The sequence below is a fragment of the Choristoneura fumiferana genome, chromosome 21, assembly GCF_025370935.1.
Source record: "Choristoneura fumiferana chromosome 21, NRCan_CFum_1, whole genome shotgun sequence".
Lineage (NCBI taxonomy): Eukaryota > Metazoa > Arthropoda > Insecta > Lepidoptera > Tortricidae > Choristoneura > Choristoneura fumiferana.
The window spans coordinates 9,272,369-9,296,124 of NC_133492.1; the positions used below are offsets into that span (position 1 = coordinate 9,272,369).

The window sequence follows — 23,756 nt, forward strand, 5'->3', positions numbered from 1 at the left end:
CATAACTTTAGTTAGGGGAATAAATTTAGTCAAACTACCTGGTTCCAAATATATCTCTTACAAACTCAATGTAAACTTTACTCAATAGAAACAGTACAAACCTAGCAGCAATTTAGCTTTAAGTGCCTGTCGGCGCCTCTCAATTTCTTCCTCATCAAGTTCATCCTCGCTCTCCGAGCTGTCCTTTGCTTCTTCAGCACTGGAGGCGGACTCCTGGTCGGGCTCTGCGTCGATGACTTCGGTTTGTGTTCGGCGCGGCGCGGCGGGGAGCGCGCGGCCACTCGCAAGCGACGAAGACGAGGGTCATCAATCTGCAAGATATATTGGTACTTATTTACAAAACTGGAATGAAAAAGTTATAATTCCAGTCATAACAACAGTGAAGGGATTGTAATATTTGGTTGTTAAGCACTGTTTGTCGTTTTTCATCACACTTGCTCGTAAAGTGTCGTAACATGCAGGCTACCTTGCTTGCAACCCCCCAAATAAAACCCTCGACCTTAATGTGCTTGTCATGAAACCCGTGGTCGGTAAATGAGCCATTGCCCGTACAAATTTTCTTGACATGAAACCCAAGGTCGGTAAATGACTTTGTTACTGCATGGTTGCTGCCAAGGCGCAGTCAGCGTATCGGCAATTTTTGAATAAATATTAATTTATTTAGAAATATACAATTTGAAAAACATTGTATGTCGCACGGCAGTACTAGAATACGAACATCGACTCATTAAAGCCCTCAGTCTTCGACTTCGGGCTTCTAATAGACTCTCGTTCGTAATTCCTTATTTACCGCCTTAAGACCCAATTTACTATCAAGCAGTGTTATTTTAATGATTTTAGATAATTTTTTTTTTTGTTGAGTGAATAATCCAGGTGATCTTGTCAGCCTCATGGGTGCTCGCTCAGTGCCCTACACAAGGGACAATAATATGTGTTGGAACTTTTTTTCGGTTGTTACATTCACTATCTGTCATCTTGTAATTATTAGCCTTATTATAATTTATTTATTTATTTGTTGCTGTTTATCTCATTACCTATATTTATTTTGGACGTATATATATGTACGATATAATTATGTATGTATTGTAGATGTATTGCTTTACATTAAATTTTCTGATCTACTTTTGATGCACCACCTGTTGTAAACTAGTCCTTCCTTCTTTCTGTAAAAAGGTTGCCTGGAAGAGATCGCTCTTAAGCGATAAGGCCGCCTATTGCTCACCTTGTAATTTAATAATTTGTTTTCTGTATCGCTTACTTGTCTGGTGTACAATAAAGTCTTTGTATTGTATGTATGTACATTTATGTCATTATAACTAGTGTCGCAATAAATAAACGGTATTGACTATACCTATACTCATAGTAGAAAAAAACATGTCAAATAGTAACTGCCTAACTTCTCCATCATCAGATTACGTAAACTACCTTTGTTCAAAATACACCCTAACACTATTCTAACAATCCCAGCATGGCTAGGTTTCATTGTTCTGTCTTGAATCTCCAGTCTTAAGCTTCTGACTTCATCAGATCAACTTGATGGTCCCATATAAAGGAGCGGCCACACCGCTGCTTAAAAAACGGTGACATACGGAAACGCAGTGACGCATCGTATGCGTACCATTTTAATTGCATGCTCTCCACACCACTGCTTAAAATACGGAATTGGACTTTACCAAACAGAAGTTGTGACGTTTACGGTACGTCACTGCAATTCCGCACCGCTTTCGTATTTTAAGCAGCGGTGTGGATAGCATGCAATAAAAATGGTGCGCATACAGTGCGACACTGGATTCTGTACAGTCACTGTTTTTTAAGCTGCGGTGAAGCCGCTCCTTTATATTATCATCAGAACTATGCAAATTGCAAAGTTGTGCCATAATAAAATAAATAAAAAATTCCATTATTTTCTATTTAAGTTTTCATATAGGTAAATACAACAATAAGAAGTGTATGAAAGTCAAATTGCCTAGTGGTTTGACCTCTCAAGCAAAGAATTGTGAGTTAAAAACCAGGCTTGCACTTCTTGAATTTTTAGGGATTTATGTACAGAAAATGCAATTTGCTCAGTCAGATTGGCAGTACTTAATGCTTACTAACCTAAAGCAACCAATTGCCATGAAGCAAAAACTACCTACCTCCTCACTAAACTACCTCCTGACGCCCACCATATAAATATTAAAAAAAATTGACAAGCAATTTGAATTTGTGCTATAGCACATTTGGGACGCACAAGTTGATTTGTCACCAGAATGAAAAAAATCTTTGTTCATTCATGTTCAGTCGCCACCATGAACTCTAGAGCTGTCTAGGTGCTCAAAAATACCTGAATATTGGTAAAATTTAGATATTTATGACAATGTAGGCCACTGTTCGCTGGCCACTGTTTAAGTGATTTTTTTTTTTTTTTTTCTATTTTTTTTTTGAGGCTTAAGTGCACCAGTGTGACTATGCCAGCCTCATTGAAGGACTCGATGTCCACATTCATCAAACACTCCTATTGCGATATCCAGATTATCTGGCTGCAAAGGAGTGCTTGATGAACCGGTAAATTCGTACTGCATCTTCCGATACCGGACAACTCAAAATAACATTCACTGCACCATTGAACAGGTCCAAATCACTCAACCACCTCTCGCGGATATCCTTCGTCAAAACACACTTCACCAAAAAATGTATTAAGTCCTCAATCTTATTACAATCCGTGCACATGGGGGATTGAACTACTTTCATCATATTTAAAAATTTATTCAATGGAACATGTCCTGACCGCACTCGAAACGCCCACACAAGGTTTAAGTGAATTAATTAAAGTTATGTAAAATGGATCAACTTTTCAAGATATTTTTACCTCTCCCTCAGAATCACTCTGCTCATCTCTTTTGCTTATCACTTGTGGTAACGTCTGATGCCTGCGCTCTGGTCTCTGTTGTTCTATAAAGTCTTCATTGTCTGATTCTTCTGAAGATGATGCGCCTTGTGCATAGTCTGGCTTTTTACCCGATATATATCGCTGCACCTTCACCTTTTGCATAGATATTTCACCTGGAAACAAACAATGAAAAGGGCACCATTACTACCATAATACTTTAACAATTTAGCTCAGTAAAATCCGTAAAATAAAAGCGTAAAAAAGTAGTGTGGTGACCAAAACATACCCTTTTCATTGCGGATTGGCACGGCTCCCGCAGTACTCTGAATCCCAGTCGGTTGTGCTGGTAATGCATTCATTTTCTTGAATACGAATGAAGTAAGTTTTGAAATAACACTTAAATAAAATAAGCTCAATCAACAAAATCTGAAATAACAACGCTAGCCATCAGCCCTTACTCACAGACTCGATCGACGAATGTCAATTTGACAATGACAATCGACGTTAGATAGCATGGGGAAGGTTCAAATGAGTAAGCAACCTACTTAAGCATTGACTCAAATAGCTTTGTCTATACTTGTGTTTCTCATCATCATCTCTCACCCTCTGCAGGGCTACTACGAAACTCGAATCTCGAAGTTCGTGTCGTGCGGTCCCTCTGACACTTACTCTATTTAATACGAGAGCGAGATGAACGGTACGACACGAACTTCGAGTTTCGAGTTTCGTAGTAGCCCTGATGAGATCTCACCCCATCTCGGGCTCATCGTATCGTATTTTTTTTGTTATTACCTTAATTTTGTTTTGTTGTTAAGGTTCATTTAAGGTTAAATTTGATTTGATTATTGTTTGATTGGGAGGAGTCTGAGCCGCGAGTAGATAAGATAAAGATAAGTTCAACTTTGTTTAATGTAGAAAGAATCGGTCTTTCGACTTATCATTTTTAATTGGTTGTTCTTAAGTAAGTAGAACATTTTATATAAATAATACAATCTTTTGTCTGAAAAATATGGCAGCTTCAACTGAAATTGTGAGCCTTGATCAACTAATTGCAAGTTCTTTATCAGGCCATGATTTGAGGGAATTCAACCGTATCCACTATGGAAGAACTCATCATCACGCGATCGAAATAGTTTCTACTGTTCAAAGATTTGCCGATGATAATGGTTTTGAAATCGCGGCTTATGACTTTCCTGCGAATCAAGAGGAAACTCGAAACCCGAGGTTGGTGAAAGTGGGTGTAATACAGCATTCGATCGCCGCACCGACCGACAAGCCTATTGTGGTACAAAGAGAAGCAATATTCGACAAGATACGCAAGCTCATTGACGCAGCCGGAGAAGCGGGTGTCAATGTTTTATGTTTACAAGAGGCATGGAGCATGCCATTTGCTTTTTGTACCAGAGAGAAGCAGCCTTGGTGTGAATTTGCGGAATCCGCAAATGATGGATCCAGCACCCAATTCTTAAAGGAACTTGCCTTGAAATATAATATGGTTATTGTATCCCCTATTCTAGAGAGAGATGAAATCCATGGTGAAACTATATGGAATACCGCTGTTGTTATCAATGAGTTTGGTAAAGTAATAGGAAAACATAGGAAAAATCACATTCCTCGTGTGGGTGATTTCAATGAATCTACTTACTATTTTGAAGGCAATACAGGCCATCCTGTATTTGAAACGAAGTATGGAAGAATAGCTATTAATATTTGCTATGGTCGTCATCATCCTCAAAACTGGTTAATGTTTGGTATTAATGGAGCAGAGATGGTGTTTAATCCATCAGCTACTGTGGCTGGCTTGAGTGAGCATTTATGGTGTGTGGAGGCTCGCAATGCTGCTATAGCTAACAGCTACTTCACATTTGCTATAAATAGAGTGGGCACAGAACACTTCCCTAATGAATTCACTTCAGGAGATGGGAAGCCAGCTCACAAAGAATTTGGCCATTTCTATGGATCTAGTTATGCCACTGCCCCAGATGGAGCTAGGACTCCAGGGTTGTCAAGAGTAAGGGATGGTTTGCTAATTGCCCAAATTGACTTGAACATGTGTCGCCAAATCAAAGATAAATGGGGTTTCACAATGACTCAACGCCTGGACCTATATGCAGACAGCTTGAGCAAGGCTGTGAAACATGACTATAAACCTCAAATTATTCGCAATAACTAATTATCACATGTATATTTTCAATGATATCTAGGTTTATTATACTTGTTGTTTTTATACTTGTAAAGTAAACTAGTTTAAATTTACCTTGAAATATTTTTTTATTGTTGTTGTTAGTGTTTGTTATTAATGATCTAAGCATACATTTTATATTTTGATTTATAATGTACTCTTGCAATGTTAAACATCTATTTACAAAAAAAATATTAGTCAAGTAGTTCATAGGTTTCAATGTTTGTTGTACCATTTTATAAAATTAAATCATGTTATTGTCTGTTTTCTTTAACTTTTCACAACACTTGGCATGGCTACCAGCATTGGTATTGGTAAGACTTTATTCTCCCTCACAGATCATATCCTCTCAAATAATTTGATGGTTGTGTAGCTTTGCCTTCCATAATTTAAATTTCATCATAATTATGTTAGGAGAAAAAAAACAAGCCTTTTTATAAAACATTGTGTAATGTGAATAATACATAAGTCATAAATATAGGTATTGGGGTAGGGTGCATACAGGCAAAATCAGAATATGAATCATAATTTCAAAGTTTTTGTTATCAAGGAAAATGTCATAAATTAAGTCAAGATTAAATCACCCAAGCAAAATTGACATCATTTTAATCTGGATTTATTTTTACCAAGTACGAAAATTTGATCTACCAAAAGTATGGTCAGCGGCCCAAGTAGATGAGCAGTTGTGAAGCTCAAACATTCTAAATACATACAATTATAGCCAAGACAATAAAAGGGTGCACTGTCTTTATGAGCTTCACAACCACTCATCCAAATTTGCTGCTCACTGCACACAGACTTCCCTATAGAGATTCAAATAATTTTCAGTTTTGTACAAGCATTCACCAAATCAAGCACCAGATCAGCTGAGATAAAGGAAGATAGATTAGACTGCATGTACCCCAGATCCTTGACTGTAATTTAATTTTATCACTATGCACTAATGTTCTATGCAGTCTTTGCACGCATAGCTGCACGTTTACCAGTAACAGCCTGGAAACCGGACTTGATGCTAGCAACAGAGCAGCGGGATCCACAGGTTTCACACTGAAGGAAAAACAACCGAGTATCTTTCTGTAAAATGGTGTCAGGAGAGCGACATGTATGGCATGTGACATATTCCTTGATATACCGACGCAATACATTTTCTATTTGCTTTTGCTGGAAACGTCCCTTTATGATGAGCTGGCTGTTACCATCAACAGAGCCGCTTGTACCTAACTCGGCCAGTAAAAAGTCTAGTAAATGTTTGGGCTGACGATGCAATGTTTTTACAAATTTCTGTAAAGTTAGCAAAGGATGTTTTCTTGGTGCCGATCCGGACGACTTGTGGTGGCCTCATGATGAACTTCTGTTTCTTGCCGGCGACCATACTGGGGTTCTTCTCCCGCATGACGTCGAAAGCCCGCTCCAGCAGCTCATCGTACGTGTAGTCGCGGTCGCTGCCGATCCAGTCGCCGTGAACGTCCTCCGTGTTCTCTTTGTCCTCCCCGCCTCCTTCTTCGTCCACGAGCAGCTCGTCCAGTTTCTTCTTCTTTTTCTTGGCCGAGAAGTCTATGTCCAAGTCGAGGTCGTCGACGAGCTCATCCTCCTGCTCCGGCTCCTCCGCCGGCGGCTCTCTCTCCCTCACCTCGGGCAGCGCGCTCTCCATCTCTTCCAGGTTAAAAGTCTTCTTTTTCTTCTTCTTCTTTTTACCGAAGTTGTCTAAATCGAGGTTATCGTCCTCAGGCACGTCGACGTCACCTGTGTCCGCGGGTGCCTCCACGCTCGTGCTCTCGCCTGTTCCGCGAGAGCCGCGTCCATGTCGAAGCCGGTCTTCTTCTTCTTTTTTCTTCAGAGATGGGTCGAATATCATATCGTCATCCATGATTGTAATACAAAATAATACTAAACGCACAAGACACGAAACTTGGTTATAAATCTAAGGCAGGTTGCTTCTGTCTGTCAAATCACAAATTGCATCAGCTTTTGTCAGGGCTAACAACATAGCAACACAGAATAGGTAGTTAGTTTGCATTGAACATGTCAAATAACATTTCAAAAGGCGCTTTGGCACGACACGACAAGATTAAAATTAAATAAGAAAAAAGTTTTAGCTAAAAAAATGCCTCTGATCTGTCAAAGCGAAATGTCAATGGTATTCTATTATATACCCTAACCTAAAATTATTAACATTATTTTTATCTTGATATTATCTTTAAAATAAAATAGTCAGTCGGTGGGATTGAATTAATTAGTTTAAAATGAATATAATCAGACTTCATAGAACAATTCCAAAACTAAAACATGTGTTAAATAGACGTTCGTCTCAAGCGGCGGTGCTTGAGCAAAATGAATACACTGAGAATCCGGAATATCCTCCTATTATGGACATGTCTCTTCAGAGCGGAAATTGCGAGAAAGGGAAACAGTGTATGAAAAAATAAAACAATTGAAAACTATTGAAGAGAAACAAATAGCCCTTAATATGCCGCGTTATTATGGATTTGAATGTGTTATGCTCACAGAAGATAAGGTTCCTTACAACGCTATGCCCTTGGTACAGTGTTACACAAGAACACACTTCATACCTCAAGACAAGCTTCCTGACCTGTACACTGAAACGACACCTGCGGCGGAATCAGTAGTAGCTGAAATAAAGTCACTAGTGGAGGATGCAATTGCAATAGAACATGAAGGCATTAAGTTAGTAATCATTTATATGGATCATTTTTAATGATTATTAATAAATATAAAACTATAATAATGTTAAGTTCTTGTATTATAAGATATTATTTTGAGGTAATTTGTAACTTCCAGACACAACTTCGCCCCTATAACTGGAAAAGTATGGAGGAACAAAAGGAAAATGCTTTGGCCAAACACATTGTGAGACAAATCAATAGAATTATCAGCAACAATTTGTCTGAAAAAGTTCCACATATATTGTCAGCGCAGGTATGAAACGTCTGTTTTTTACAGTTTACAATATTTGTTTGAAATTATCACCTATTTTCAAACAACTTTTTTTTGAGTGGAGATCAAAAAGTTAGAACATGTTAAATAACCAGGCGCGGCGCACTCCGCGATATAGGTGGGATGCTGTAAATATCAAAAACACCCAACGCCGGCGTGGGTTAACTCACTAGGGCTATGAGCACCGCCCCGCATGCATGCTCGCAGTTTCGCTCGAACTAGTCGCGCCGCGTAACGCTACGTGTAGCTGTGTGATTATTGTGAGGATATTAGAATATCTATCATGGAAAAGCGTGCTGTTTCGATTTGTGGGATGAGGAGTAGGTATATATTTAAATTGTACAGTTTGAGCGCTGAAACAGTATATGTATAGCCACACTAAACAGTCTGGAAAGTACATAATGTTATCTGAACATGAATTTTAATTTTTTTTGGAAATTCATGAAAATTTAATTAATTGCAACACAAAAATTCTTACTATTTTCTATTCTGTACATAACATTACACTAACTAACCCAATTCCTTTCGAAACCATATTAAGTGCGAGTGTGACAAAAGAACAGATAGGTAATTCGCATTTTCCTAATTCCCACTGCGGGTGTACAAAACCTTTGAGGCAGCCGACGACGCATTCGGCACGCGACCTTGTACATTTACAACCTTATCCTAAACCAAAACGTTGGTGCTGAATAATAACGACCTTCGCGCGCACAACTAGAGTTCAATGTTGCTTGGTGGTGTGCCGTGTTTTTGTTAATAAAAATTACGTAGGCATATAAAATGGAGGATTTCGTCAACATCAAAAGAGAGAACCTTCTGTACTTGTACTATTACTTATTCTGTGGTATAACAAAACCAAGCACTTATTATATTAGCAAGAAAGTTCTGTGTTGTTCTATGAAATCCAACAAATCATCTGGTCAACATACTAAAAAAAAACTGTGAACAGAACATATTCTGTTAATGCAATGTAACTGAATCGCATATCAAAATAAGTGCACGATTTTGTTTTCCTTTATAGGTGGATATTTGAACATAATTACTAATCTCTGTTTATTGTACATCCTCAGGTAGATTATGACCCTCGCCATGAAGCATTTTGGTTTGTTGGAGGAGTTGACCCCTCGCGGAAAGTGATCCGTGCAAGGTCACAATATAAGTGGCTCAAAAGCAAGCTTTTGGAACCAAAGGACAGAGCAGTGCAATACTTGGGTAATTATTATTTAATTTGCTTTTAAATGAAAAGATAGATTCTCATTATGGGTTCAAAATCATCAGAATTTACACTGTAATGTTTTATGCTTTTATTTAACCACACCAGTAACTTTATCACAATGACCTGATGGAATGTGTGGTGCATGGGAGAAATTTGTGTCTAGACTCCTGTCCAGTGGTGGTGTAGGGGTATGGCACGCAGCAAGGAATGCTGAGGAACTGGGTTTTTTCTGTGCATCCATGTTTCAGTTTGTATTTTCGTTGTATTTCACGGGATGACCACAAAAGTAACAAATTTGGAGTTGAAATAAAAAAATACTCCAAAAACCAATCATAGACAATGACCTTGTCATTTCAATCACATTGCAGAGCTTGACTATCTACTTGAGTGAGACCACATAATTAACTGTCTTCTCATGACCATGTAGTCACCAGCACCAATACACACAACAAGCATGCATAAATATCTGAAGCAAATCTTATTTCTAGGGCCGGAAGGACGTGTCAGATAGTTATGCACGCTCCGCTGTGGCAGATATTAATGCTGGTGACTGTACACTGCAATGGTCAAGCAATTTTTTTTAATAGATTGTTTACTGTGGCTTCAACTATGAGATGTTGAAAAATGAAATTGTACTTTACTTATACAAATGATATGGTTGCTGTTGTAGGGAAATAAAAGTTATTGTATTTTGTATTAAAATTCCAAATTATTTGTTTAATAATTTTCAGGAACTCCAATGCTGGCGTTAAGAAGCCACTTACCTTTAAGACCTTTGATGCCATATAGTGAAGCTACCAATCCTGATTTCAAAGTGGCCAAATTTACCTATGTTCCTCAAAATGTTGGATATAAGCCTACAACCAGGCATGCCACTAATATTCCGGGTAAATGAATTTTAATAAAGACCCATTATTCTCAAAATATAATAATTATATGATATTTTAATTTATTTCTTAAACTTAGAAGTCAATTATTACAATTACGTCAATTCATGTTCCAGGATTTTGGCCAGGTGACTATGACGAATTTGGCCTTCTGTCTTATCATGGGCGTAGTCATATTTTGGCGCGAAAACAGTCATTTGGTCCTGAAGATGACCTAGAAGCACTACATTGTCAGGCAATGAAGTCAAGTTTTGGCTGGTTACTTGCACAAGCTAGCTATCAAGGGTTCACAACATACAATGACTTGACATATCCGTTGACTACACAAACTGTCATTACCAATGGACAACTTTGGTCTCTGTACTCTTACCAGCTAAACACAGTGGTCATGCACAATGAACAAATTGATAAAAACCCTAAACATAATGTTTGTTTTGGCACACAGCCTATGAAACTATTTGAGACCATTGAAAATGGAAATGTTAAGGGTCTCAATGAAGAAGTTTTGAAAATGTTAGTGCAATTTTACATGAATGTACCTGAAAAAAGAGATCATGATATGAAACCATACTTGGGTAAAGAAGAACAGGTAGTAGCTGACATAGAAGATGACAAGAGAAGATGTTGGCTTGAAGATGTTTATAAACATCTAGTTTCAAACAGACCTAAGCATTTACTGGTACCTGAGCTATATCTGTGGGAAAAGATCTACAAGATCCAATTTAATACTAGATTCTTTGAGAAAAAACGCAGACCATTTGAACTTGGTATACAGCCTTACAGCAGAAAGCTTAATGAGCATCTCCCTCCGTATATTCCTAAAATACTGAGACCATACCCTAAGGCCAAGAAGAAGTTCGAGACTACCTATTATCCTGACGTTTAAATCTGAGCAACAATTGTTATATTAGGTATAATGCCTATTTAAAAAGTAACTAAACCTGTAATTTAATTTAATTATAAGTAGTTAGGTTTAATATTTGAAATAAAAAATATTAGAATCATATTTTGTTTAATTTTTTTTTTTTTTTAATAAGTACTCTACCATAAACTAATACCTATCAGTTAATTTGCAGTTAATAGTGAAACCTAACTTTTGTTTTTTTTTATAGAAATCAGCAGTTGGTAGGTATTTTTTTTAGTTGCAGCATACGAGGGTTAACCTACTAACTAAGGCAGTTGTCTCACCGCCGGCGAGGAAACGATTGGCTATCGACTATTTTCTTGCTTTTCACTGCTTGCCCACTCGTTTCTAGTTACTCGCTCTGCTCGCTTCTCGCTCATCGTCGGCGGTGGGACAAGTGCCTAATAGATATTAGTTTTAATGAGGGCTATCGTTTTTTGTCTCACTAGATGGCGCACTGTAGCGTGAGGTTTTTAAGTATGGCTTTCAAAGTCTGTTATTACAGGCGTGAAAACAAAGTTTAGATTAAAATCATATTTAATACACCTTAAAATCGTACCATAAAAATATCGAGCATGCCACAGTGTTGCATAGTCCCCGTTTTGTTCGGAAAAAAGGGAGGACAAAGGTTTCCGAAAGGCAAAACTGTCTCAAAACACAGACAATCATTGCCCCGGAACGCATATTTGCTATAATTAATTTCAGATATTGCAAAATATTCACAAATTTATTCTAATTATAAATAAACCCGCGTAGCTCACCCAAAAACTATGAGATTTGACATTTCGGAGACCTCACGCTACACTAGCGCCTCTAGTGGCGAATTCACACGCGATAGCCCCCATTAATCCGTCAATCTTGGTCGTGTTTAAATCTAGGACGAATGGGCATTTACTGGGCATGCGTGTTCCATCTTAGCTCCGGCTAGGCTATTTATTATACGATTCTTGAAAATCCCTAAGGCCGCGGGCGGCCACATGAAATCGCTCCACGCTCGTTTCCAGTGTCAATCAAATCTGGTCACGTGACATATAGCGATAAAGCTGAAAATGTTGAGCTTACTCGCTGAAAAAATAACTTCCAATTTTGGCAAAAACTGTTTTTTGTTTTTTTTTTTTCATTCACCCCAATTTCTTTTATTTGTACCACTCTGTCACGACTGCTACTAAATGAAAGAAATCAGCTTCCAAGGCCAAGATCATTCCTGCAAGAAGCTATCTTGTCACTGCTGCTCATAGAGTAAGATAAATAATACCAGACTGCTGCTCGACGCTACTTTTTTTGAGTCGCGGGAAATTCAAAATAACAATAGCCTTCAAAATGGGGTAACGTGACCAGATTTATCACTGCAATCGAGCGACGAGCGACTGCATGTGGCCGCACCTTAACGAGTCCATCTTCTTCTATAAGTCTCGTGAATGGATGGCCTTATTTGCTGGACAGTGCGAACAAAGCTTTAATCTGATCTAGATACAAGTCTTATACCTACAAGTAAAAAAAAAGCTTCGAACGACACTTGCATATAGAATAGTAAACGTCACGGTACTGTATGGTTCTAAATCTTTGTCTTTTTTGTGGCGGAAATAATTTAAGAGTAAATGGATTTGACATTTGACCACACACATCATGTCAACTTGTCAAGTCAAATAACATGACAGATGACAGCAACGTGCTACGGTGCGGTGCGGTGCTAGTCGTAGTCGTGCTTGTTTTGTTGTGCACAGTGGGTGACTGATTTAATAATCTAAAAACATGAGAAATCTAGAACTTTGGGATGTCAATGTAAGAAATCTCGCTATAAACGACAAAGATCGTTCAGCAGTATGCTGTTATGGCCACGGTGAGGGCAGTTCTAGAGGAGAACTGTATACTTGTTCACATAACCTAATACTGCGCAATTTTGACGACGGAGAAATAAAATGGAGTAAGGATTTAAAGGAGCTAGCCTCCCCAGAAAATAATGCGGTTAATATAACATACCTAACACTGGCTAATGCCCTATGCGTGGGTCTAACAAATGGAGAACTCTTCACAGTATCAAACTTTGGTAACAGCTGCGAACTTACAGGGGTGTGTCAAGCTGGATTGCTGGTAAGTTTTGGTGTATGAATCTATTACTATCCTAGCATATTTTGTTAGACTGCAGGAAGCACACTCCTGCTTACCGCAGTCTAACAAAATATGTGATGTTGTAACAATCAAATGTTGCAGGCAATGGAGTGGAGTCCTGATCAAGAACTGCTGGTGTTAGTGACTAAAGACATGAACACTATATTGATGTCTTGTACCTTTGACCCCATTTATGAGACTAGCCTCTTGGACAAAGAGTTTGGAGAGCAACAATTTATTACTGTTGGATGGGGTAAAAAAGAAACACAGTTTCATGGATCAGAAGGCAAACAAGCTGCAAAAGTTAAAAATGAAATTAGCACAGGTATTCATTCAAATAATCAACACTAATCAAATAGGTAGCGACACTGATTGCTTCCCATCAGGTGACCGCATGCTCGTTTGTCCTCTCTTATATATAAAAAAAGCAATTGCACACAGTAACAAATTGATTTTTTTACTTCTGTGGTAGGGCACTAAACATGGTTACTTTTTTACAAGCCAACAGATTTTATACTTAGTTTGGATAGGTAGGTATTTTAACTAAATGTAAACAAATTTCAGTTGCCAAATTTGGTACATTCAAGGATTTTTAACATTTTACTTATCTATCATTGTAATACAAACTAGACTGTTTTGACAATTACCCAGTCTGTTTAGATAGTTTAATGCGGGAATTTCAATATTTAGGATGCCAATTGATGTTGTTTTGTTTACATTTAGTTAAATACCTATCCAAATCAAGTTCAGTTGAATTTCACCCAAATTTCTGTACTTGGTTGGATTGACTTGATATTTAGTATGTTCATTGATACAATTCCTATGATAATATTGATAATGCAACTGGATAAATGGAATTCTTAACATATTTTATAAAAAATTCTATCATTTAAGTGTAAGGATGCAAGTCTTTTATTAATATTTGCATAACTAATGATTTATTGCCTAAATAACCAATTTGTTAAAATGTGCCCAATAAGATTGTTTTTTTTTTCAGATCCCAAGGCACAGTCTAATGATGCAATTAAAATAACTTGGAGAGGTAATGGTGATTTATATGCAGTTGGATTTACAATGGATGGTATCAGAAGGTTTAAAGTTTTCGACAGAGAAGGGCACTTGCAATACACAAGTGAACCTCATCAAGGTTTAGAAGCTAACTTATCCTGGCGTCCTAGTGGCAATGTGATTGCTACTACACAAAAGCTAGCAGATAAATATGAAGTAGCTTTCTTTGAAAAGAATGGCCTAAAACATGGAGAGTTCACAATACCTGTTGATTCACAAACAGAAGTAAGAGACCTACAGTGGAGTTGTGATTCTGAAATATTGGCTGTACAATGCTACAATCCAATGAACAAATCTGACAGTGTACTTTTATTTACAACTGGTAATTATCATTGGTATCTTAAACAAACATTAACTTTCAATAGTAATCAAGAAATAAGCAAAGTCATATGGGATAATGATTTTGATATTGCAAATAATAAAAAGTTACATCTTGTGATGAATGATGGTAAACAATATACTTACTTTTGGATTTGGAATATTAATCACAGTAGAGGAACATGTCATGATGATGATGCAGTAGTGGCAGTTATTGATGGAAACAAATTGTTATGTACTGGTTTTAGACAAACTGTTGTACCCCCACCAATGGCAAGTTTGGAAATAGAATTGGACTCGTGTGTTAACTCAGTACATTTTGCCCCAAAAAAATATGATAATAATGGAAGTCCAAACTCATTTTTCGTGTGTACTACAGATGGTAAACTGGTTTTCTATAAGCAGACTGAAAAGTTTCCTTTGAAATATGAAGTGTTAAAGACGATTGCATTAGAAAACTATGACTTCCCATTCCAGTGTTACAATTGGTTTTGGGTGAATGACATTACTGTAATTTGCATTATGGTAGACAATGTTAACACTCATTTATTGACAGAATATGCTATAGAATCTGAAAAAATTACAAAAATAAACTCTGAATATCTACCAGAACCAGTAACAAGAATTCAAGCTCATCCTACAGAGTCAATGGCTGTGTTCCTACAGGTTACAAATGGTAATCTATTACAATATGACATAGGAGGAGGAGCAATGTGTCCACAAGATGTTACATTTTCTGTCTCGTGTCCGAAATTTGATGTTGTATCCTTAGATGAAAATCTTCACTTTTTGGGGTTGACTCACAAAGGTACATTGTTTCTGAATGATGCTAAAATTCTCAGCAATGTGAGTTCATTTTTTGTGCATACCCATTTTCTATTGTTGACAACACTTCAACATTTACTTTTATGTGTTGAATTGACACCTAATGGCATCAATGCACTTGGCGAGTATCACAAAAATGAATCTTCTCATATTTACAAAAGAAAAATAGAAAGAGGCAGCAAGTTAGTAATAGTGGTACCCAATGATACAAGAACTATTTTTCAAATGCCAAGAGGTAACCTCGAAGCTATACAACCTAGGCCTTTATCATTAAAAATTATTGGACAATATCTTGACTCTTGCAAATATCATGAGGCATTTGACTTAATGAGAAAGCAAAGAATCAACTTGAACTTACTCAATGATCATGATCCTGCAAGGTTTGAAAAATCTATTGATATATTCTTGGAATCTATAAAAAATAATACATGGCTAAGTCTATTTTTATCTGACTTAGAAGATGTTGATGTAACAAAAACAATGTACTCAAGTAGTTACGCGGATCGAAAAGACGTGGTAAAGAAAGAAAGTGATCACAAAATAAAAACAATATGTCAGAGTATTAGATCCCGTTTGATGAGCAGACCAGATAAAGATGCAAAAATATTGCCAATACTAACAACTTTTGTGAAAATAAATACAGTAGAAGACTTAGAAGCAGCATTAACACTTATAAAAGAACTCAAGTTCCAAGAATCAGGTGGTTCTAAGCTGCCTGTTGGTTCTGATGAAGCTCTTAAATATTTATTGTACATGGTTGATGTAAACAAACTTTTTGATGTAGCTTTGGGAATGTATGACTTTGATTTAGTTTTACTGGTAGCAAATAAATCTCAGAAAGATCCAAAGGAATATGTTCCGATGCTCAATGAGTTTAATGATATGGAGGAAAATTACAAGCGATACTCAATAAACAAACACTTAAAACGATTTACCAGAGCAGTCCAATGCCTTGCAAAATGTGGACCTGGAAAATTTGAGGAGCTAAAAACATTTGTAAAGTATCATAGTTTGTATAGAGAAGCTCTTAGATTGTTCACTCGAGAAGATGACATATACAAAGAAATATCAGAAGACTTTGGACTTCACTTGAAACTTCAAAAACATTATACTGAAGCTGGTATAGTTTACGAAAGAGCTAACAATATCGAAAAAGCCATTGAATGTTATAAAGAAGCTTTGGACTGGGAGCTACTAATAAAGTTACTGAGTACACATCCAAAAGACGAACTTTCTAAAATATGTTGGTATGTATGGCTGAACACTTAATGGTTCAATGTTAATTGCATAGCTTAAAGCATCAAATTTTACAAGTCAATGTACCAATCAGCCTTATTGTTTTTATTCTAATGTAGGAACAGTCACATCATAAAAAAATAGTAAGGCACTTGCTTTTTTTTTTATTCTACTGGATGGCAAACGAGCAAGTGTGTCCCTGATGGTAAGAGATCACCACCACCCATAGAAATCTGCAACACCAGGGGGATTGCAGATGCGTTGCCAACCTAGAGGCCTAAGGTGGGATACCTCAAGTGCCAGTAATTTCACCAGCTGTCTTACTCTTCGCATCGAAACAAACAGTGCAAGCACTGCTGCTTCACGGCAGGATTAGCGAGCAAGATGGTGGTAGCAATCCTGGTGGACCTTGTACAAGGTCCTACCACCTGCAACTTTGGTCGAATATACCTTACATATATAAAATAAATAAATAAATATCACGGGACAATTCACACCAATTGACCTAGTCCCAAAGTAAGCTTAGCAAAGCTTGTGTTAGGTGTATTAAGCAACGGATAAATACAATTATATAGATAGATACATACTTAAGTACATATAAAACACCCAAGACCCGAGAACAAACATTCGTATTTTTCATGCAAATATCTGCCCGACACGGGAATCGAACCCGGGACCTCAAGCTTCGTAGTCAGGTTCTCTAACCACTAGGCCATATGGTCGTTTGGTATATATAATTCATAGCCTTACATTATTCATGAAAATAGTGGTTGTTATTAACACTGACTGATGTTGATGATCGTTATAATTTGATTTCTAGGGAACTGGCTAATACTTTGAAAGACGAAAAGCGGCACAAAGAAGGATTAACACTTCTAGAACACTTTTGTGAAAATAAAGAAGATGCAATTCTATATGCTATACAAGGTCGTCAATATAAAAGTGCGCTAAGACTTTGCTCGCAACATAATCTCAGCGAAATTATAAGTAAGTAAATAAATATGCACCTGTTTCTGATCAAATTATAAGCTAGTTATAAATGTGCGATTTTTTATTAATGTTATTTTTTCATATAGATAATCAACTACTACCTGCTTTGATTGAAGAATATAAAAATCTCCAGGAATTAATTGAGAGAAATTGGAGTACATTCATAAAGCAACGAGAGCGCCTCTTCATTGTTCGGGAGAACAAAAAAATGGCACCAGAAATAGATATATCCTATGCTAATAAGGACAGTGATCTGTATTCTGATGCAGGGAGTACCATAGCCTCCTCACAATCACGTAGTTCCAGGTAACTTTTAATCTATAACAATTAATAATTATGATTCTTTAATAATAAAGCCTTTTGTGATGATTTTAGTGTAGATTTTAATTTTGTTTATTTTATTTTTATTTTTTATATTGGATTTTAAATGTTTTGTAAAATTTTGGGAAATAAAGGCTTTATTATTATTAATTGTAATTCATTAAATTAATGTTTGACAACCAATTATTCTAAATTTACTTGATTTTATAAATAAACATCTTAATTTGCAGTCGTACATTCCGATCGAGTAAGAACCGTAGAAAACATGAGCGTAAAGTAGCATCTTTGAAAGAAGGGTCTCAATATGAAGATGTAGCACTTGTCATGGCTCTTCACAATCTTATAACATCATCATTTGAATTAAGACTTCAAGCTAAAGAAGTCAACACCGTATTGAGCTGTTTAGATAAAGATCATGATGCTCTATTGTTACAGGTGAGTTTTAATACTAATTTTATTTTTGTTATATTTCTAGCCGTGTAATATCTCTGCCTATAAAATAATCACCCACTGTGATTAATTTATTTTGGTTTCAGACATGTCTTGAGAAACTATTGAAAGAAATGAAAGACAGTTTCAAAGACATTTGGACAAATGAACTACTAATAGAAGCGACTAGTGCAGCCATAGCAGCACAAAATGTTCCCGAGGGCTGCAGCATATTGCCTCAGGGCATTGGTTCTCTTGGTAAATATAATTACTAATTTAAACATTCTACATTTAAATCAGTTTAAGTTTAATTAATAATTGCATAAAACAATGATTTTATTTTCGATTTTTCCAGAACCACATTTAAGGATAGCTCCAGTCATAGAAGGCTATTGTTGGAAGCTTGAAGGCCTTGATTAATACGAGATCATAATTGTGTTAAGTAATTATTTGAAACAATTAAAATATATTCTTGCGAAATAAAATTTATTGTAAAAAATAAATTAATTATGATTATGACAATTGACTATCTGCTAAAACACTTTGGAGAGCAATAATAACACTCAAATGCAACAGTTCTAGTTCTGTTGTTGTCAAAAACCACAACTCTGAAATAATCCTTGAGCACATATTCCTTATTTCTATAAAACATATCATTCACCACAGGAGAACCACAAATACACATATTAGCGTTGTCCAAAAACTCCACTAAAGTCCATGGTATTACATTAGGAGCATAGAAAAGTTTATATTTCAAAACTATTTTAGATGCAAGGTGACTTAAACTGCCGATGTAACAATCCCAAGGGGAATGCTGTTTCCATTCAAGGTTTTCTTTGTGATGGTTAAAATTATTTGTCGAAAGATCCAGGTGTTCTAATTTGCATTGCATTAAACTGCATGGTAGAGAAATCAATGCATTCTTAGAGACTGTGAGGTACCTGAAACATTTTAGTTGAAATTTAAAAAATACATATATATTCAAAAATGTGCTAGCAAAGATTGGAAAATCAAGTCCGTTTCTACAATATCCAATTATTTAATCTTATTTTCTTGATGCATTAATAATGTAACACTACAAAATTGAGTTGGTATGTTAGTAATGTTTACCAAGGTAGGCTGTCAGTTAAAGTAAAGTAGCGCAACATAAAAATTTGCATAAAGTGACAGTTAATCAAAGATTATAATAGGTACAAAGTTTTATAACAAAACGTAACGAGAACAAAACAACGGGAACAAAAGGTATCTGGTACAACACAATACAGAACAAAATTTTCAGGGTGCCCTGGTTCGATTGTACCAGCCTCCCCAGGGATTTACTTGTGTGGGCGTTTCGAGTGCGGTCAGGACATGTTCCATTGAATAAATTTTTAAATATGATGAAAGTAGTTCAATCCCCCATGTGCACGGATTGTAATAAGATTGAGGACTTAATACATTTTTTGGTGGAGTGTGTATTGACGAAGGATATCCGCGAGAGGTGGTTGAGTGGTTTGGACCTGTTCAATGGTGCAGTGAATGTTATTTTGAGTTGTCCGGTATCGGAAGATGCAGTACGAATTTATCGGTTCATCAAGCACTCCTTTGCAGCCAGATAATCTGGATATCGCAATAGGAGTGTTTGATGAACGTGGACATCGAGTCTTTCAATGAGGCTGGCATAGTCACACTGGTGCACTTAAGCCTCAAAAAAAAATAGAAAAAAAAAAAGAAAAAAAGTTTTATGTCAAGTCATAAGAGAGACTTCTTAACGCGACTCAGTTTTGAAGAATGTTGTAAAAATATTTGATTTCATTTAAAGAGCGTTATTCATTGAAACTTTTCTTGACTATTGTAAAGGCTTACCTCAAAGAGCCAATACGGCCAATAGGCGCAGGTAGCTTCTGGAGCATGTTATTGTCAAGTTTTAGAGTAACTAGATTTTGGAGCTTCCATATAGCTTTTGGCAATTCTGTTAGTTGATTACTACTAAGATCTAACAATTTCAACATCTTAGTTATCTGCAAAAAAAAATATTTTACAGCAAACAGCAGTCATACTCAAATGTGGGCTTCTATGACCAAGGTAACAATGAAGACCTGCCCCTGGGCTCTAAATTATGTAAAAAAACACCTCTTAAGTCAATTACTGCAAAAAATATTAAGTGACCTGGTCTAACTAATAAAATAGGTTAACTAGATTTTTTAAAAATTGGGTCTCATGGACAATTTTCAGACAGGTAATAACCACATATTTATTATTTTATGAAACTTTTATAGTAGGTATATATACTAGCTGTTGCCCGCAACTCCGATTGCCCAAAATTCGTTTATTGCTCACGGGAACTATGTAATTTTCGGGGATAAAAACTATCCTATGTTAAGTGTAAAGTAATATAAATGTATGTGGTTCAGCGATTTAAGCATGAAGAGGTAACAGACAAAGTTACTTTCACATCCACTAATATGAAAATGCGAAAGTTTGTAAGCCTGTTTTTTTGTTTGAGACCTTTTCATGTCTAAATTGCTGAACCGATTTAGATTAAATTCAGTATACAGATAGATAGGAGTCTCGGAGAGGGACTGCGGGATAGCGACATTCGATTTCTACGCAGATGGAGCCATGGGCAACATTTAGTTTATAATATATATTAAAGATGAGGATATTGTACCTGAGGCCCCAGTAACCACTTCCAGTCCACCTCGTTTCGTACTCCAAGTTTATTGTTAGACAGATACAGTTCACGCAAATTTGGCATTCTTCCTGAAAGAGATGTTAGGTAAAAAATATTTTTTTGCCAACATTTTCAAGTTTGTCATTGGTAGGTAGGTAAATATTTTATAATTTTTGACCTGCAGGTAACTTTGGATGTTCTAGAATTTAATTTAGGTTTAGTAAAAATGCCACCATTTTTGAGATATCTAAGACTGTTTTTTCTTAATAAATGCCACCCTTGTTCAAGGTTTTGACTGTGGTTCTTTTCAAAGTGGTTTTTTCCCTTATTGTTTTTTTCTTAATGTTGCTGAATACTTACATGTGCTACAAATAAACATGACTATTTTTCTATAACAGCAGAGTATGAAAAAAAAAACGATCTATATTTTTGTGTTTTTAATCACAAGTCAGCTCTTGCAGTGAAAAAAAAAAACACATAGCCAACACTTAAAACATGTCTATTTAATGGTCATTTCACATTTTACTTTGAGAACTTCAAGAAAAAAATTAAAGAGTTAAAAAAGGACAGGACAGTTTTAATTGCATATACATAATTGCAATTTGTATTGGTAGAATGAAACCATAAAATAGTAAGCAATACTAAATAAAAAAATGTGTAAGTAATTAGATTATGTGGCCTAATGACTCATTAGTAATGAGGTTGAGATTTTTATTTCTAAATTTTATTTGTCTAAAAAAGAAATTACATTAAATAAAAAATATTGCTCAATGGATTACCTCTTTTGTCACCTCTCTAATGTATATTTTTTTAAGGTTTCAAAATAAATCTAAGTATTTTTTAAGAGTTTGAAGTACCGTAAAACAGGGTGAGTAGGGTCGACATTGAAGTTCAACCTTGATAAAAAAATATTTTCATATGTGGCAAGTTCATTTTTATAGCAAAAAAATCTTCCAGTGGTATGAATTTTAGTTTATTAATGATTTATCTGTCGTTTAGTTTTATAGTTTAAACAATAAACACTAAAATATAGGCAAATCCCAGCTCACCCCACGAGCGTAGCATGAGTCTCGGGTCAGAAGGGATAGGAACAAATATAAAAAATGATGATAACAAATTACCAAAAAGAAAGGGCTATAATATGTCTAAAAATATAACTAAACTACTTTTAGAGCAAGCTGAGCCAGAAAATTTAAGTAGCAAGTGAAAACACAAAATTGAATATTAGTTCAATCGTACTCCCGCCCCCCATCCCTTCTCGCCCCATTTTACAGTAACCATTAAGCAGACTCGTGTTGTCTGTTGGCCTTGCAAGAGCATGCATGGAGGCAGAAAAGATCCATCCACAACCTGCTGGAATATTCTGGCATGGCCAACTACAAGGCACTATGTCGAAGTTTGTTTTGTACTTTTTCTTTCACTCTCATATTAAACAATATTAGCGTCAGCGGGAGGGCAAGATACAAAGTTTGGATTTTGCACTTTGTAGTATAGGGCCAGGGTCACTCCAGGAAATCATTGGCAACATGCTGATGACTGATTTATCAGCAACAATTAATATTGTAGAGTATGCTCTGAAGATGGGCTCTGGTGAAGTTTGAAATGTGTCAGTGTAGTGTGGTGGGTTAGTGTGTGTTCTTACAGTGTGGAGGTGGAGGAACTGCATGAACACGCATATCTTGCATCAACATAGCTAGCATAAGGTTGCAGGTGTGCTAAGTTATTGTTTTAGTTCATTTATATCAGTATTCTTTTATTTGATTCATGATGTAAGAATCATAAAACTATAATAGTAAAATAAAAAACTAGAAAAGCTCACCAAATTCAGGAGGTATTTTCTCAATTTCATTGTTACTCAAATCCAGCATTGTAAGAAGCTTCAGTAACAAAATATCTCTCCTGAAGTTGCACAATTTCAGACCTGATATATTTAGTGTTTCTAGTGTTCTGGGAAGACCTTTAGGTGGAAATTCACTGCGATCGCGAATAACTAGTTTCGAGGGCGCATTATCCTTAGCCGTGACACTAATATTGGACAAGATACCCAGTTTTAGATCCTTGGTATCTCCTGTTATACACGATTTAAGTATTTTCATAAAACATTTCAACTGTATAGTCTCGCTTTTAATGCACAAATCTTGGGGAGGTTCTTCAAATCTTATTGTAGCCTTTCCTTCATTTATACACTTCACAAACACTTGTTTTATAAATTTAACGCTGTATTTCGTTCCATTTCGATTAACAGACGAAAAATGCAATATGAAATATTCTGTATCGCATTTTGGTTCCTTGCCCACGGCCAGAGTAGATTTTAAATATCTTCCGGTATTTCTCATACTATCTAGTCTATTTACGACGTCTATGGAACATTGTAATTTCATTTTTGCAGGACTGTCTTCTTGATCAACTGTTTTTTTTTTGCTTTTATCTAACTTCTAAATTAATTAAATTAACCAACCCAATCTAGATACTCAACGCCGTATTTTAGATTGCAACCAACAATGACAACTTGACTTGACAACAAGACAAGACAGCTGACAGACCCAAACCATAAACAAACATGACCAACCCAACCCAACCATAGCATTCCCGCCAAGAATGTAGTGGAGTGGAGTGAAGCGGATGAGGTGACGTCAGCTGAAGCTGCAGGCCTACTACGAAACTCGAAACACGAAGTTCGTGTCGTGCGGTCTCTCTCGCTCTCGTATTAAATAGTATAAGTGTCAGAGGGACCGCACGACACGAACTTCGAGTTTCGGGTTTCGTAGTAGCCCTGCAAGGCTACTACGAAACT

The 23,756-nt window shown here is 36.3% G+C and overlaps 5 protein-coding genes and 1 pseudogene across 5 annotated transcripts; 3 read left to right on the plus strand and 3 right to left on the minus strand.

The window, feature by feature from the left end:
* Positions 1 to 101: 101 nt before the first annotated feature.
* LOC141439985 (microfibrillar-associated protein 1-like) lies at positions 102 to 3,369 on the minus strand. Its single transcript, XM_074104444.1, has 3 exons — positions 3,156 to 3,369; positions 2,849 to 3,042; positions 102 to 311 (listed from the first exon to the last, which is right to left on the minus strand). The coding sequence occupies exons 1-3, from the start codon at positions 3,226 to 3,228 to the stop codon at positions 102 to 104; spliced, it is 477 nt and encodes a 158-aa protein (XP_073960545.1). The 5' UTR covers positions 3,229 to 3,369.
* A 186-nt stretch (positions 3,370 to 3,555) lies between these two features.
* Positions 3,556 to 5,133, plus strand: LOC141439522 (uncharacterized). Its single transcript, XM_074103810.1, has one exon. The coding sequence runs from the start codon at positions 3,879 to 3,881 to the stop codon at positions 5,040 to 5,042; it is 1,164 nt and encodes a 387-aa protein (XP_073959911.1). The 5' UTR covers positions 3,556 to 3,878; the 3' UTR covers positions 5,043 to 5,133.
* Positions 5,134 to 5,492: 359 nt separating this feature from the next.
* Positions 5,493 to 7,045, minus strand: LOC141439523 (eukaryotic translation initiation factor 2 subunit 2-like; annotated as a pseudogene).
* A 120-nt stretch (positions 7,046 to 7,165) lies between these two features.
* On the plus strand, positions 7,166 to 11,115 carry LOC141439524 (large ribosomal subunit protein mL65-like). The gene is given in 6 exon segments (XM_074103811.1): positions 7,166 to 7,433; positions 7,436 to 7,740; positions 7,851 to 7,988; positions 9,077 to 9,218; positions 9,954 to 10,109; positions 10,226 to 11,115. Coding segments are annotated over 6 exon segments (1,650 nt in total). The 5' UTR covers positions 7,166 to 7,294; the 3' UTR covers positions 10,996 to 11,115.
* Positions 11,116 to 12,662: 1,547 nt separating this feature from the next.
* Positions 12,663 to 18,805, plus strand: Elp1 (elongator complex protein 1). Its single transcript, XM_074104194.1, has 8 exons — positions 12,663 to 13,104; positions 13,225 to 13,447; positions 14,120 to 16,580; positions 17,390 to 17,556; positions 17,646 to 17,865; positions 18,111 to 18,315; positions 18,417 to 18,567; positions 18,665 to 18,805. The coding sequence occupies exons 1-8, from the start codon at positions 12,766 to 12,768 to the stop codon at positions 18,727 to 18,729; spliced, it is 3,831 nt and encodes a 1,276-aa protein (XP_073960295.1). The 5' UTR covers positions 12,663 to 12,765; the 3' UTR covers positions 18,730 to 18,805.
* Lrr47 (Leucine-rich repeat 47) lies at positions 18,779 to 23,514 on the minus strand. The gene is made up of 4 exons (XM_074104197.1): positions 22,782 to 23,514; positions 20,960 to 21,051; positions 20,155 to 20,309; positions 18,779 to 19,250 (listed from the first exon to the last, which is right to left on the minus strand). Exons 1-4 carry the CDS (start codon positions 23,341 to 23,343, stop codon positions 18,836 to 18,838), a joined length of 1,224 nt encoding a protein of 407 aa, XP_073960298.1. The 5' UTR covers positions 23,344 to 23,514; the 3' UTR covers positions 18,779 to 18,835.
* Between the last annotated feature and the right edge of the window lie 242 nt (positions 23,515 to 23,756).